Source organism: Camelus bactrianus, chromosome 13 (genome assembly GCF_048773025.1).
Source record: "Camelus bactrianus isolate YW-2024 breed Bactrian camel chromosome 13, ASM4877302v1, whole genome shotgun sequence".
Lineage (NCBI taxonomy): Eukaryota > Metazoa > Chordata > Mammalia > Artiodactyla > Camelidae > Camelus > Camelus bactrianus.
The window spans coordinates 74,679,667-74,693,002 of NC_133551.1; the positions used below are offsets into that span (position 1 = coordinate 74,679,667).

At 59.0% G+C, this 13,336-nt stretch overlaps 1 protein-coding gene across 1 annotated transcript in view; it reads right to left on the reverse strand.

Annotated features, from left to right (window-relative positions):
• The window catches only part of LOC105071175 (calmodulin-binding transcription activator 1), a 567,239-nt gene that overhangs the window by 101,176 nt on the left and 452,727 nt on the right, over nt 1-13,336 (reverse strand). Inside the window, exon 4 of the mRNA XM_074377511.1 lies at nt 6,598-6,751. Coding sequence (XP_074233612.1) covers nt 6,598-6,751 — 154 coding nt within the window. The remainder of the gene's footprint in view (nt 1-6,597; nt 6,752-13,336) is intronic.

Here is a 13,336-nt window from a genome sequence, read left to right on the forward strand (position 1 = left end):
GCGGGGGGCCTGGGGGTGGGGTGGGGGAGGAACTGCAGCTTCTCTGCCTCCCCCGAGCCCTAGTGGTGGGCGGCCGGGATGTGTGCAAGCTCATTCCTGACTCCTGGTCCCTCACTCCTGTCCTGAGAGTCTAACTTCAGAGATGAGGACAATGGAAAATGCTGCCAATCAAACATTTCTGGCCAAAAAGAAATCCTCCGGCCCTTTGTAACAGCAGGGCGAAGCTGCCAGCCCCTCCACCTGCGCTGGCCAGATGCTGTCAGACCAGGTAGACCCAGGGCGAGAGGAGGCTCCTGAGGGCCCCCTTCGGTCTCTTCCAGCCCCACGCCAATCCCCACCGCTCCAGAATCACAGAGCAGGTCTCAGGCACCAGGTCCTCAGGCAGGGGCTGGACGTGCTCCCTGCGGGGTCGCCCCAGGCTGGGGAGTGGGGCTCCCCGCAGGGCTCGCGTGTCGGAGCCGCTCTGCTGCTGTGGGCCACAGGGTGGCGCTAATGGACCAGGAACGAGTTCGTGCAGGGCCCGGAAAGGAAGGCCTTTGTTGATTTTACTTCTTGATGTTCTATAATCACCAGGATTACAATCTAAGCAAAAAAGCAAAACAAATAAACACTGCCCCTCTTACTGGCTCTTTGGTCTTTGTCTGGAAAATCACGCGAAAACAACAGACGCACCGACTACACACCCCAAGGCTTGAGTGCTGCAACAGGGAGGTTGTGCCAGGCAGGTGGGGGGGGGCCTCCGGAGACTGAAGGCTCTGTTGGCCTAACGTGTGGGGTGAGCAGCTCCTGGTAGAGGCACCTGTGACCCAGCCTCCTTCCTTCCAGTCTCTGCCGCATCAGCCTCGTCTCAGCCTAGACGGGGCTCCTGTCTCCAGCCACCCTGTCTTTGCCGGGTGCCGGGTGCCTTGCTGGCCCGTCCTGGTCATTGCTCAGAGGTTAGGAGCGCGCTTGTCCAGAGAGCACGTGGTGAGGGGCCGAGGTCCTGGCTCCTGGAAACACCAGCGGGCTGCAGGTGTCCAGGGGCCACAGGTGACTGGGGTAACTGAGGATTGCTGGGAGCTAGGAGAGCACCCTTGAACCCACCCGTGAAGCCCCAACGTGGGCTCCACCCCACTATCAACATGGTCTTCATCATCTCAAGCCTAGCATGGCCTCTGCCTGCCCCACCTACACTCAACATGGCCTCCATTCTCATACAGAATATGGACGGCCTCTACCCTATCAGCACAGCCTCCACCCGCCTCCACGCTCAACAGGGCCTCCATCCCACCATCAACGTGGACTTGATTACTTCATACTTGGCGTAACTTCCTCCCTCACACTCAACACGGCTTCCTTGACACAGCCTCCACTCAGCATGACTTCTGCCTCTTCCGCATCAACGTGACCTTTATTACTTCGCACTCAGCGTGGCCTCTGTCCTCACTCTTTGCAGGGCTCGGCGCCCTCGGACTCACATGACCTTTGCCACCTCACGCTCCTCACCGACTCCATCACTTCGTATTCAACGTGGCTTTTAAGCCTCAGACGTGACACCACCTCAGGGCCACACCTGTGCTGGCCTCTGCCTGCTTCCTCCTCTGCGCGGCCCCACCCAGCCTGCCTGGGAGCACCTCTCTGCCTCCTGCCTGTTTCCGAGCCCCACACGTTGGTCCAGTCCAGGGCACTCTCAGGCCAGCTGCCTTGGCCTCCTCAGCGGCTACGGCCTCTTTGGTCTGTCTTCCTGAGGGCAGGGCCTGTGCTTTCTCCTACCGTGCAGCCTCCCCAGGGCTCTAGGAGCTTGTCCTGGTCCAGTGATGCTGGTCCAGAGTCCCCAAAGGGCCATCCAGCTGGCCTTGGCTGACCACCCTTAGCCCAGCGCTTGGCAGGGGCTGAGCGCTCCAACCTGGGAAAGAGGACTGACTTCCTGGCTCCGGAACCACCAGCTGGTCAGAGGAGGAGCCGGGCTCCCCCCATGTCTGTGCCTCCCTCACCAACATTCCTGGCAGCTCCTGGAAGTCCTTCTGCACATCCTCCTCGCCCTCACTGCTGCTTGTACCCAGCTGGGGACCCCTGGGGGAAAGGCTATGAACATAGCTTAAAGCTCACTCCCTCATCCCTCACTCTGGATGGTCAACCTCACCAACTGCTAGCTGGGAAGCGGCTGGCACACCCGCCCCTCCCGGGCTGCCACAGGGCAGAAAGCCACAGTGCTCTGAGTTGGTGATCCAATCCCAGGGAACTGGCTCCATCTGGCTCTCCGAGGGTGGAGAGTCTGGGCCACTGTGGTTCTGGGCGGCCAAGGATCACCGAGCAGGCTTGCCGCCAGGTTGGCATGACCAAGGCTCAGGGCTCATCTGACCCATCATTCGTCCCACTCAAGGCTGACCCGGGAGGAGCAGATCCCCCGCCAGCCCCTGCAGACACCGTGGTGGTTTGCCGGGTCCAAAGCTGTGCTCTCTCAGACCAGCTGCATTGGAACAGACCCCAGAGTTTCCAGGATGAGACACGCTGATCTTTAGATCATGTTCTCTTGAGCTCTATAAACTCCAACCCTCTGACAGCCGGGACCTGAGGCAATCACCTTCAGGCCTTGAGCTGAGCTGAGCTGAACAATTCTCAGCTGAGGCCTTCCTGGAGGCCCCCAGGCTGAGAGCTCAGCTCTACTCAGCCTTGAGTAGGACTCACTTGAAGAACCCTATTCCCCAGAGTAAAAGTTAGGATGGTAGTCCTTAGCAAAAGACTACACTTCCCAGACTCCCTTGCAATGAGGGGGTGCCCTTATGACCAAATTCTGGCCAATGACATATGAGTGGAAGTATTGTGTGCAACTTCTCGGCCCTGTCCTTAAAGGGAAGAAGCTTGCCCTCCATTTCCTCTTCTCCCTTTCCCACTGGTTGGAATGCAGTTACGATGGCAGGAGCTGGAGCAGCCATCTTGGCCCACATAAAAGAGGACAATGCCCTAGGAATGGCAGAGCAGCCAGCTGGGAAGCACCTGGGTGGCTGATCCAATCCCTGACACCCTGAGGCTGCCCTTTCAACCCTGTATTGCTATGTGAAAGAGAAAGAAACGTTAAGTCACTGTTTCTTTTGTGTTATAGCAGTAGGACCCATATTCTAAATACCACAGAAGGGATTGCAAAAGTCACAAAGCATCGTGGGAAACATACTGGGAATTCCTAACAAACATCTTAATTTTTTCCCCTTGGTTTTTTGTTTTGTTTTATTTTGTTTTGTTTTGTTTGGTTTTGTTTTGTTTTAATCTGGAGGAGGCGTCCCTCAGTTTGCAGGTTGCGGGAAGACCCCATGGGACTAAAGGGCACAGCTGCAAGAATCAAGCTGGTGTTCTTGCAGTCGGTCTGGCACAGAAGCCGGGGTCTGTGAGATTCCTAAGGCTCCGAACAATGAGCTCCCCGCCCGCCCTCCGCCCTACCCCACCCTCCCCCCATCTTCAACAGGTGAGGCGAAGGCTGAGGAGCAGAGTTTCACTTCACCACCGATAAGCACAACATTTTGATTAAACCACTGACAACTCTGCTGCAGGGCAGAGGAATTTGGAAATATCAGGAAATCAAACTGTGAAGTCTTTGAAGGAATGTGATTTATGTGAAAATGTGATGAAGCTAATGTGTTTGGCTCCAGCACTGGGTGGCATGCCTGATGCTGGAACCACATCTGATGCCTTCCTGGCTCCCAGCGCATCCCTGCTTTCCCCGAACACGGTGAGCTGGTGCCCGGCGTGTGTTCCAAGCCTGATCGGCATCGAAAGCTTTTATTGGAGCCATATTTCCCGGGCTGTGTTTCCAGCCTGTGCGTCTGTAACCAGAACCCTGCACACACATGCACACTCTGAGCAACTGCACGGCTCTGCTCCCGCCCCCAGACACCAGAGAGCCAAATGTGATTAGATTTATGGGGAGTTTGGTGTAGTTTTACATAATGTTCTCGATGCGCTGCAGACTTTGGAACAGGCATTCACAGTTCCCTCTGGTTAAGCATCTGAGGCTGACCCAGGTCTGCTTTCCACCCACTGGAGTTCGTGAAGCTTCATCCCCTTGGTGGCCGTTGGGAGGTGACACTCCTGGCTGACTCTGACAGGCCCCTGTAGGGAAGGGTGACTTTTCCAGGATGGGGGCCCCTTCTGAGGATGGGGGGTGTGGTGAGGAGGTGAAGGCAACGAGGAGAGGAAAGGTAACGGGCTCAAATCAAAGAACGGGGAAGGTATGGGGAAGATGGCCATGGGGTGGCTTGCGGGAAAAGGGCTGTCTGTGTGTGTGAGAGGCATTGAGAGGGCCCAGGCCTGAGGCCTCTGGCCATGGTGGCCGCCCTGAAGGGTATCTCTTCCCTCGGGAGCATCCCCTTGGCTAATCTCTGGCTAACTAGGTCTCTGGAACCTTCCAGGAAATGGGATGAAACAGTGGCCTCGGCACCTTGGACCTGGGTCGACAGAGGCCCGGGAGCCAAGCCGGGCCCCGCGGAGCTGGCTGGATGTTTCTGATCTCGGAGCAAAGAGCTGCGAGATTCTTTTTCTTGCTTTACAGAGAGGGAACTAGGGAGCAGAGAGGGTGGGTGATTGGCCTGAGGTCACACAGTGGAGCAGTCACAGAGTCAGGACGTGTGTCCACCTCCTGGCTCCCCAGACCTGGCTTGGCTGGCCTGGCCGGGTGGCGTCAGCGCCCATGGTTACATCAGGGCTATTGCTCCAGCCCAGCCAAGGCTCTGCCAGAGAGGAAGTGCGGGCAGTCCTGGGGGAGGGAACCCAAGGTGACGTACAAACCCTGCACGTTTAGACACCACTGGATGGAAGGGGTGGGCAGGCGGGACTGAGAGCAGGGCCCCTGGCACCTTTGCCCCGCTCCCCGGTCCCCAGGCCTGGCCTTGGTGTGGGGGGCACCGGGCAGCTCCAGCTCCCAGGGCCTGGACACTGGGGGCCTTTGTCAGGGGCTCAGGCCCCTGTGGGCAGTGGGTCAAAGCGGGGCCCGGTCACTCTCCACTCAGCCGTGCCTCAGGTATTTACAGAGAGCCCTCCTGGAGCCCAGCACTGGGCGGGGCCCACGGCCCGGCAAACGGGAAAGATTGACGGGAATTAGCTGTGACATCTCCCAGTCTCCGGTGCTCTTTGGAGTTTTGAAGAGGTTTGTGTGGTCCCTTCTGGTTAAGTATGGGAGGCTGACTTCAGTCTGATGTCTCCCTGGGGGTCTTGAGAGGCCTGGGGGGCTGGGGGTGTGACGTCCCGGCTGGGAGGTCTGGGAGGGCCAGCGGAAGAGGCACTATTTCGGCTGAGGGGGAAGGGTGAGGTGGGTGAGCAGATGAGGGTTGGGGAGAGAGGCAGGCAGAGGAAAGAGAGACAGTGGCTCCGGCTGGGGGACTACACAGCGTGGAGCCCCGGGGGCAGGGGCAGCGGCCTGGGGCCCAAGCATGGAGGCCCTGCAGGCACACCCAGGCACGTGCTCCATCCTGAGGGCCCCAGGTGGCTTCAACAGGAGGACGTGGTCAGGGACGTGGCTAAGGAGGATTCCACTGGGCGCAGCCTGAGCCTGGACTGGCAGCAGCAGCAAGGCCAAGCTGGCCAGAGCCTCCCCGCGGGCACACGCCCATGTGCACGGGGCAGGGACGACCTCAGCCTTGGGGTCCCGCCCCTGGGCAGGCTGGACCATTGGCCTAGTGGGGGCTCTACCTCCCTGCACGGAAGCCTGGCCCTCCTGACCCCTCTCCAACCTTGTGGCTGGGGGCAGGAACCCTCTAATCTGAGCACTGAGGATTAGCTGGTCACTGCAGGTGTCCCCCAAGCCTCAGCTTGGACACTCAGTGACCGCACTGCTGCTGTCCCCTGCCACCCCCAGGAAAGGACATTCAGCTACTCCCTGTCTGTGGCGCCCAGCTCATCTTCCCCAAAGCCCTGCTTCCTAGGGTGGCACAGAGTCTGAGGGACCCGCTGACCGGCTCTCTGAGGTCCTGTATGACATCAGATTTTTGCTCTGAGCCTCAGAGATCAGCGCTCTGGGCCCTGTGCTCTGGGTGGCTCTTCTCAGGCCTGTCCTCCCTGAGCCCAGCCGCCCAGGCAGCAGGAGAGGCCACGGAGAGTCCCCTCCGGCGGCTGCCCATGGAAACCAGGCACCAGCCATGCCTGCCTCGTTCTGGACTCACTCGGTGTTTTGTATTCAGTGGTCTGCACCTGACAGATGCTTTGGAAAGAGTTGCTTTGCTGACAAAATGAAATCCAGCTCAATTGCCATCATCTGTGGGCCGCCCCGGCTGGGAGCGGAGGCAGGCCCCGTGTCCAGGAGCAGATGGGCTGAGGGCAGGAGGAGGCCAGCTCCGGCTAGCCTGTCCTCTCCCACCACCTCCCTCCCTGGACTGACACCGGGCTCCTGTCTACACCCGCAAGCACTCTTGGGTCTGCTCCTTATTGACGTGTTTTGTGCCTCTGAACCCACTTTTCTCATCTGTAATGTGGGCTGACATCCAGGTCCCGGCAGGTGTGTAGGGAGCGCGTGAGGACCGGGTGGGCGGGGTCCTTGTGAGAGCTAAGTTCACTGTCATCCGAGCGGGAAGGGGCTCCCTACCCGGGTCCCCAGGCTGCGAGGACCTGGGCCGGCCGGCCGAGCCTACTCACACATGGGCTTCAGCTGCCCGATGAGCTCCTCCTTCGTCCATTTGGCCCACTCCTTCTTGTCAGTGTTGATGGAGCAGAGGATGGGGCCGCAGGGCTTGCCGCAGTCCTCGATGGCGGGGACGTTCAGGTAGTGCACCAGGACGATGTCGGGGTTCTGGGGGGAGAGCACAGACACTGGCAGCGTGAGGCCGGCACGGGGCCCACCCAAGGTCGCCCCAGCAGTACACACGGGCTGCTGTCCCCACGCCGGACTTTCTCAGACTTGGCACCACCGACCCCGGGAACCAGGTGCTTGTCAGTGGTGGGGCCGCCTGTGCACGGCGGGATGCTCAGCCGCGTCCCCGGCCTCCACCTGCTAGGTGCCATTAGTCCCCGCCCCTCCCCACTGGGACAACCAGACATGTCTCCTGACTTTGCTCATTCTCCCCCGGGGGACCACATTGCCCCCAGCTGAGACCCACTGCTGTACACGTGGACTGATTCTTGTGTCACCAAGGACCACGCAACAGGTCAAACATATCTCTGTCCCCACATCGCGGCCCTGCATCCACAGCTGCCCAGGAGCACCGGCCCCTGCTCCCTGCTTTACACGCATTTCCCCATTGCAGCTGGTTGGACGTCCCCACACAGGCGCCACTGCCACCCTCTTCCCAAGGGGACATGGACTTCCCAGAGTTTGAGGCACCCGCTGCTAAGGGCTGGACACCCCTGCCCTTCGGCTGGTGGTCTTCCTCCCACACAGGCAGCCCCTTCAGTACGCTCTAAGCATCACCCAGGAGGCAGCTGCCACTCAGAACCTCTGGAAACGCCTCCCTAGAAATCTCTTTGGAACTCAAGGATGGAAAGAACTCTCTGCTTGAAGACGTTGAAGGCACAGCTTTGTCCCCAAACGGTTTAATTGAACTGAGTCAGCCTCCTCCCATCAGAGTCCATTCAAAATGCCCTCTGTCACTCTCCGCTCACCACCAGCTCTGAGAGCGACACGCCCGGGGCAGCAGCTCCCTGCAAAGAGCCCAGGCCCTCCCGTGGCTTTCCGTGACCCCCCCCCGGAGGGTGAGAGATTGTTTATTGGGTCATGTCGGGCCTGACAAATTTGTTTTTTAAAAAAAGCAACCATGTCACTTTATAATGCACCTGAGTAATCCCAGAAAAACCTTCTCCCCCAGTCAGAAGTTATTTCGTGAACCATAAGGAAACATATGGTGACATATCAAGGTGCTGCAGGAGACAACGGGAAAACCACTCAGAAGGTCCCGTCCTGGGCGATTTCCCAGATCCGTCCCCTTGGCTTTTCCCACTTGGTACCGACCCCAAGTCCTGGGTGGCCAGGAGGACCCTGGGCACGGAGGAGGTGGCACTGGGTCTGCGATCACCTCTCTGCATGTGGTCAGAGCGAGAGTAATAAATGAATGTGCGACTCAATCAATGCATTCATAAAGAAAGACTCCAGGCTAAACCACGAACAGTGCAAGAAAGTACACTGGCATCATTTTAAAAGATTTTCAATCAGGGTGGAAACAGAGAGTTTTTTTTCTCGCCAACGCTTAGTTAACCAGGAAATTAAATCAACACGAACGGGAGCCTTCTCGTTAATGGCAGCTTTTCCGGATTGCGGTAATCACGCTCCTTAATAATAATGGTAATCCCTGACATCGGCGGCACCTTATTCTTCCCCAAGCACTTTCTAGCCATTATCTCACGTGGTACCCACGCGAGCCGGGGAAGCGGGCCGGGCCGGGCAGGATACCCTCCTCTGACAATGAGGCACAGTGAAGTTGTGACGCGCCCAAAGCCGGGTGCCTGGCGAGGCCCAGAGCTGGGGCCAGAAGCCAGGGTTCTGACTCTGCTTTTAGGTCCTGCCAAGACATCTGGTGGCCTCTTTTTGTTCGGTCTAAGTGCTTTCCCATCTCATATTTCACTTCCTCCTTGCGAGATGCCCAAGAGGCAGGTGGGTTGGGTAGATGTACTATGGTCATTGCCTGGGTGGGGTAGCCCAGGAGAGGTGGGTACGTACACCCGATTCCCAGCCTTGTGTTCCTTCTCAGCGACAGGCACACTGGCCTCCCTGAGAGGGAGCTCCTGCCTGAGCCTGTGGCAGTGCCAGCCACTGAGCAAGACAGAGTAAGAATCAAAGGCATGCAGGGACCAGCAGGCCACCCAGGGCTTCCTCTGATCCCAGCCCCAGGAGCTGGAGCCTGGCCCTGTGGCAGGGAGCCAGGATGTCAGCTGTCTGGGAGATGAAAGGTCTTCCGCGTCCGGCCCTACTGCCCCACAGAGCGCAGCCTGGGTGCCTGGGAAAGCTGTGGGAGGCCAGGGCAGTGGGAGGGCAGGTGGGGACCTGGGGAGCAGAGGGCAGCCCTCACCACGTACCAATACCTCCAGAACCTGAGTTCCTGCACCACAGCATCCGGACTGTCTGGTCTCAGGAAGCCCCATCCCTTCCTTCAGCTCCATTTCTGCATAACCAGCCTCCACCTACTCTTTCAGGACAGGCAAGAAGACAGGCACAAGGCTCGCCTCCTCCTCCAGGAAGCCTTTCTGGATACCTCACCCTCTATACCTCCACCACAGCAGGGTGGAGATTGGGTTTGTGTCTTAATAGTACGCCTCCTTTATCTGCTCATCCATGGGGGACAGAGCCCCGGAGCTATCACAGTGTCCGGCAATGCCTGCTGCTCATTCCTTGTCTGTAGAACTGAATTAGGTGGGCTTCAGATCTCCTGTCCTTACTCTTCCTAGACTTGTGCTGACCTGACAGCTGGTCTCCACTTTCCGTGCCTTTGAAGGGCAGGGCAGCTTCTTGGATCATGGGGTGTTCCTACGAGGCTAAGAGGCAAGACAGCTTCTTAACCTTTTCCGGGTCTAAGGCCTCTGAGAATTTGATGAAGGCTGTGACTTCTCCACTCCAAGCCCCCCAGATGCCCCAAGGCACATCAACGCCGCATTTCAGGACTTCACAGATCCAGCGCACATCTGCAGCCACTGACTTAGGGATTCGAGATCTACCGCTGCCCCCTTCAACTCAGGGTACGTGCCCGACATGTACATCCCCTTCCCGGGAGCCTCTGTTCCGGGCCTCGTGTTTTTGGTGGTCTTGTTACGATTAGGAGAAAGCCCCAGTCCCTGGTGGCCTCCAGGAGGCTGGGCTTGGGGTTAGGGAGTGCAGAAGCAGGCTGCATCATGGTTTATACCTGTAACGCAGATTATATCCCAAGGCTTGGAGTTCCTGCAGCTGAAACCCCTGAGTTGAATTTCAAGGAACAATTTCCTGGCTTGGGGCTGGTTTTAAGACACAGAGTGATTGAGGTATTTTTGGCAATTGGGGGAACCCATCACTTCTTGGCAACGTTGCAGTTTTATTCATTTGTTGTACATTTTATTGGGTGTTTCTGGCAGAAAAATATATTAGCCGGAGAGTCCCAATGTACCAGTTTCACGGAGCGCTCAGATCCTCAGGGAGCGCTGGGCTGCTGGCCGGGTGGGGCCGCCGGCTCCAGGGGACTCCACTGAGGACACGCTGTTCTGGACGTTGTCTGGAGCCAGCCTGCCTTCATGACCCTGGGCTGACATCCTCTGATGTTTCCCTGCGGTTTCCCACCCAGGTCAGACCTTGCGGGCTGTGGGGGTCTCATCCAGAATTTCCATGAGGACGCTAGAGGCCACCCCCTCGAAGAAAGCATGACTTTTGACATGACCACTCCCCACCTCCGAGTGTCCAGGAGGCCTGCCTAGTGTCCGGGAGGCCTGGGGGAACATCATGGGGTGGCTGTGGAGGGGAAGCTGAGGATAGATACATGCCTCAGAGAAGTTCCAGAACTTTCTAGAAAGAGCCATGAACTAGGAGACCCCCTCCTTTCCTTTTGCTGCTTTAAGCTCTTCATCTACAGATGGACACAGAGCCCCCGCCCTCCTCACCAGGCTGCCGCAGGGGCCACGACGGGGCCTTTGGGAGGTGCAAAGTCCTATGTGCACAGGGTCCTCTTCTAACCACCAGCTGCCACCAAACCCCACACCAGACAAAACCCTGGTGTTTTTCCGGAGAGAGTGGCCAGAGTTAGCTTCTAGTGGGCAGTTTACCCACTGAAAACACACGCTTTCTCCGCTGACAGCCCTGTCTGTCCTGATTTTCTTCTTACTGCCGAAGGTACCCCTTCCTCTATAAACTTCGTGGCTGGGTCTTGGTCCCCCACCCGCTTGGGGCTTCATTCAGCCTCTAGGCCGTCAGCCCACCATGGTCCAAGGATTCCTCGATTTCTCTCTCCAGCCCCACCTCTCCGCTCTGCTCCCAGCTCAAGGGTCCCACTGCCCTCTGACAGCTCTCACTGGGGTCATGAAATGCCCCCCCGCTCACATGGCCAAGATTGATGTCCCCCCCGATGACCACCCCTCCACCCGGCCCACTGCAGGCTTTCCCCCAATGACAAAGGGCACCACCTCCTGCAGCAATCTGGGTCAAAGCCTTTCTTCTCTCTCTGTCTCCCTCCAATCCATCCATCACCAAGCTCCATCAGATCTCCCCACCAAGTAAGCCGGCCACCCCTCCCCTGCCCGCCCCAGACCACCCAGCCCGCGCCCCGTCCCCTGCCCTGTGGACCCTCACCTGGGTCTCCTTACTTCTTGTCTTCCCTCCCTCCCTGTCCATCTCCCAACACCAGCAGAAGTGACGCCATGGTTCCAGCAACGGCTCCCTGGCCTGCAGAGTTAAACCCACACTCCTGATGTGGCTGCAGGACCTGCCATCTGTTTCCCTCCAGTCACTCACACTCCCCTTGGCTCACCCAGCTCCAGCCACCCCCATTTCCCAAATCTGCCGTGTGCGTTCTCTCCTGAGCCGTTGTGCTCTGTGCCACCGGTTGGTGTGAGTCTCAATGCCACCCCCTCACAGACTGGGTGTTGAGAGACCCCTCAGACATGGTGCCTCCCTGCCCCCCTGCCCAGGCCCTACTGCCTTTCCATCCTTTATTTTATTTACAGCAAGCACTCACCCCCAGTTCTCACTTCTGAGCAGTTGCTAGATTTGGCCTGTTTGCCCACCCAGGACTGAGAGCTCCAGTGACCAGGTTCTGTCTTGTTCGGGGCTGGCTCTGCCCACCTGCTGAGTGCTGAGGGTGGTGACAGCTGAGCTGCCCCCAGGGCACAGGCCAATGAGCCTCCCTGGGGCACTGGCCTGGCTGGGGAGGTGGTTGGGGCAGCTGTCTCCTCTCTGGAGAACCCCCCTCCCCATCCCCAGGTGTCCTTCCTGAGGGACAGAGGGACTTGAGAGGAGAAGACCAGTGGCTGGGGGAGGAGGGGGTGTCCGCCCCCTCAGAAAGAGGGCCCAGGAGCCCTCGGTCCCTTTGTGGGAGGCTCAGCTGTTCCCTAACCCAGCTCGTCCTCAGGTCTCACCTGGCAATGTGAGGTTACATTTGCCCACCTAGTTTCAGGCCGCTGGGCCTGCCGGGCAGAGGACTGCGGGCCGGAGCTGGCGGGAGGGCATCTCCTGGAGCCTGAGTTAGAACCTGTCTCCTGAGACACCTTTTCTAGTCGGTGCTTTTCACCAGAGCCTCAGGGACAAACGGGATCCTGGGGAGCAAATGGGGGAACTTTATGTCCAGCAGCTCAGGAGGGGCTGAGAATGCTCACAGAGAGAGCGCCGGGCTGGAGTGAGACTGGCCGCCCGGCTGCAGGGCTCGGCAGGCGTGGCGGCGCCCCGCGCAGGAGGGCCTCTCAGTGCTTACCTGACCGTGAGTCTGAGCACCTCCTGGGACCTCAGTTATTCCCTGGAACACAGTTTGGGAACCACTGATAGAGCCAAGGGAAACCACCTCCCGCAGTTGCTGGAGGACAGGGGCCCACAAAGCTCCTGGGGCTCTGGGGCAGCAGGGCTCCCGGTGCCCAGGAACTGTGTCCCTTCCCCCTGGGGACCATCCCTGGCCTGGCCTGAGGCCCACTGGACGTAGAGCTGTTTACAGTGATCAGATTTGTACAGAAACCCCTGTGTTGATCAGATCCCCTGCCCCCAGGGCCCCCCCACCGAGTTTCCCTCTCCTAGCCCTGTGACCCATCCAGGGGTTGGTGGGGGGTCTTCCTTGAGGAAAGACTGGGGCTGAGGTGAGAGGCCAGGGTGGGGGACTCTGTCTCCCCTTCCGGTGTGGGCTGTCCCTCCTGACCGGGTACCCCACGCTGCCGGGGCCCCCGTGGGAAGGCCTGGGCCCCAGGCAGCTTCCTGGTTCTGGGGCTGAGCTCGTGAAGGTGGGGGAGAGGCAGGCGGGCATGAGCGCTGGCGCTGGGGGGAGGGCAGAGGGTTTAATCTTCTTAATGACAGTGACAGGGATTTCAGGAGTGGGGACTGCTTTGAACAAGAAGCACCCCCGTTCTGCTCCTCCGCCCAGCGGTGGCGACTGTGTAGCGTCAGTGGCTGGGAAGGCAGCAGAGGAGGCGGCCGCTGCGAGGGAGAACCGATCTCAGCTCTCTGGGGGGTTAGAACCTGGGCCTGGAGGGCTGGGCCTCAGCGCAGGGCCAGGGCAGGCAGAGAGGTGGACGAAGAGCTGGAGGAGGGAGAGAAACAGACCAAGGGCTTCAGCAGAGAGACGTGGGAAGCCCAAGGGTGGGTGGGGGTGTTGCAGAGACTGGGGAGCAGTGGTGCCAAGATTGCCCCCAGGGGGCTCTGACTTCCAGCCTGAGGAGACGCCTGCGGGCCCTGTGGCTTTGGGCTCTGAGAGCTGAGGGCTGGGGTACAGGGGAGCTCACTGTGGGCAAA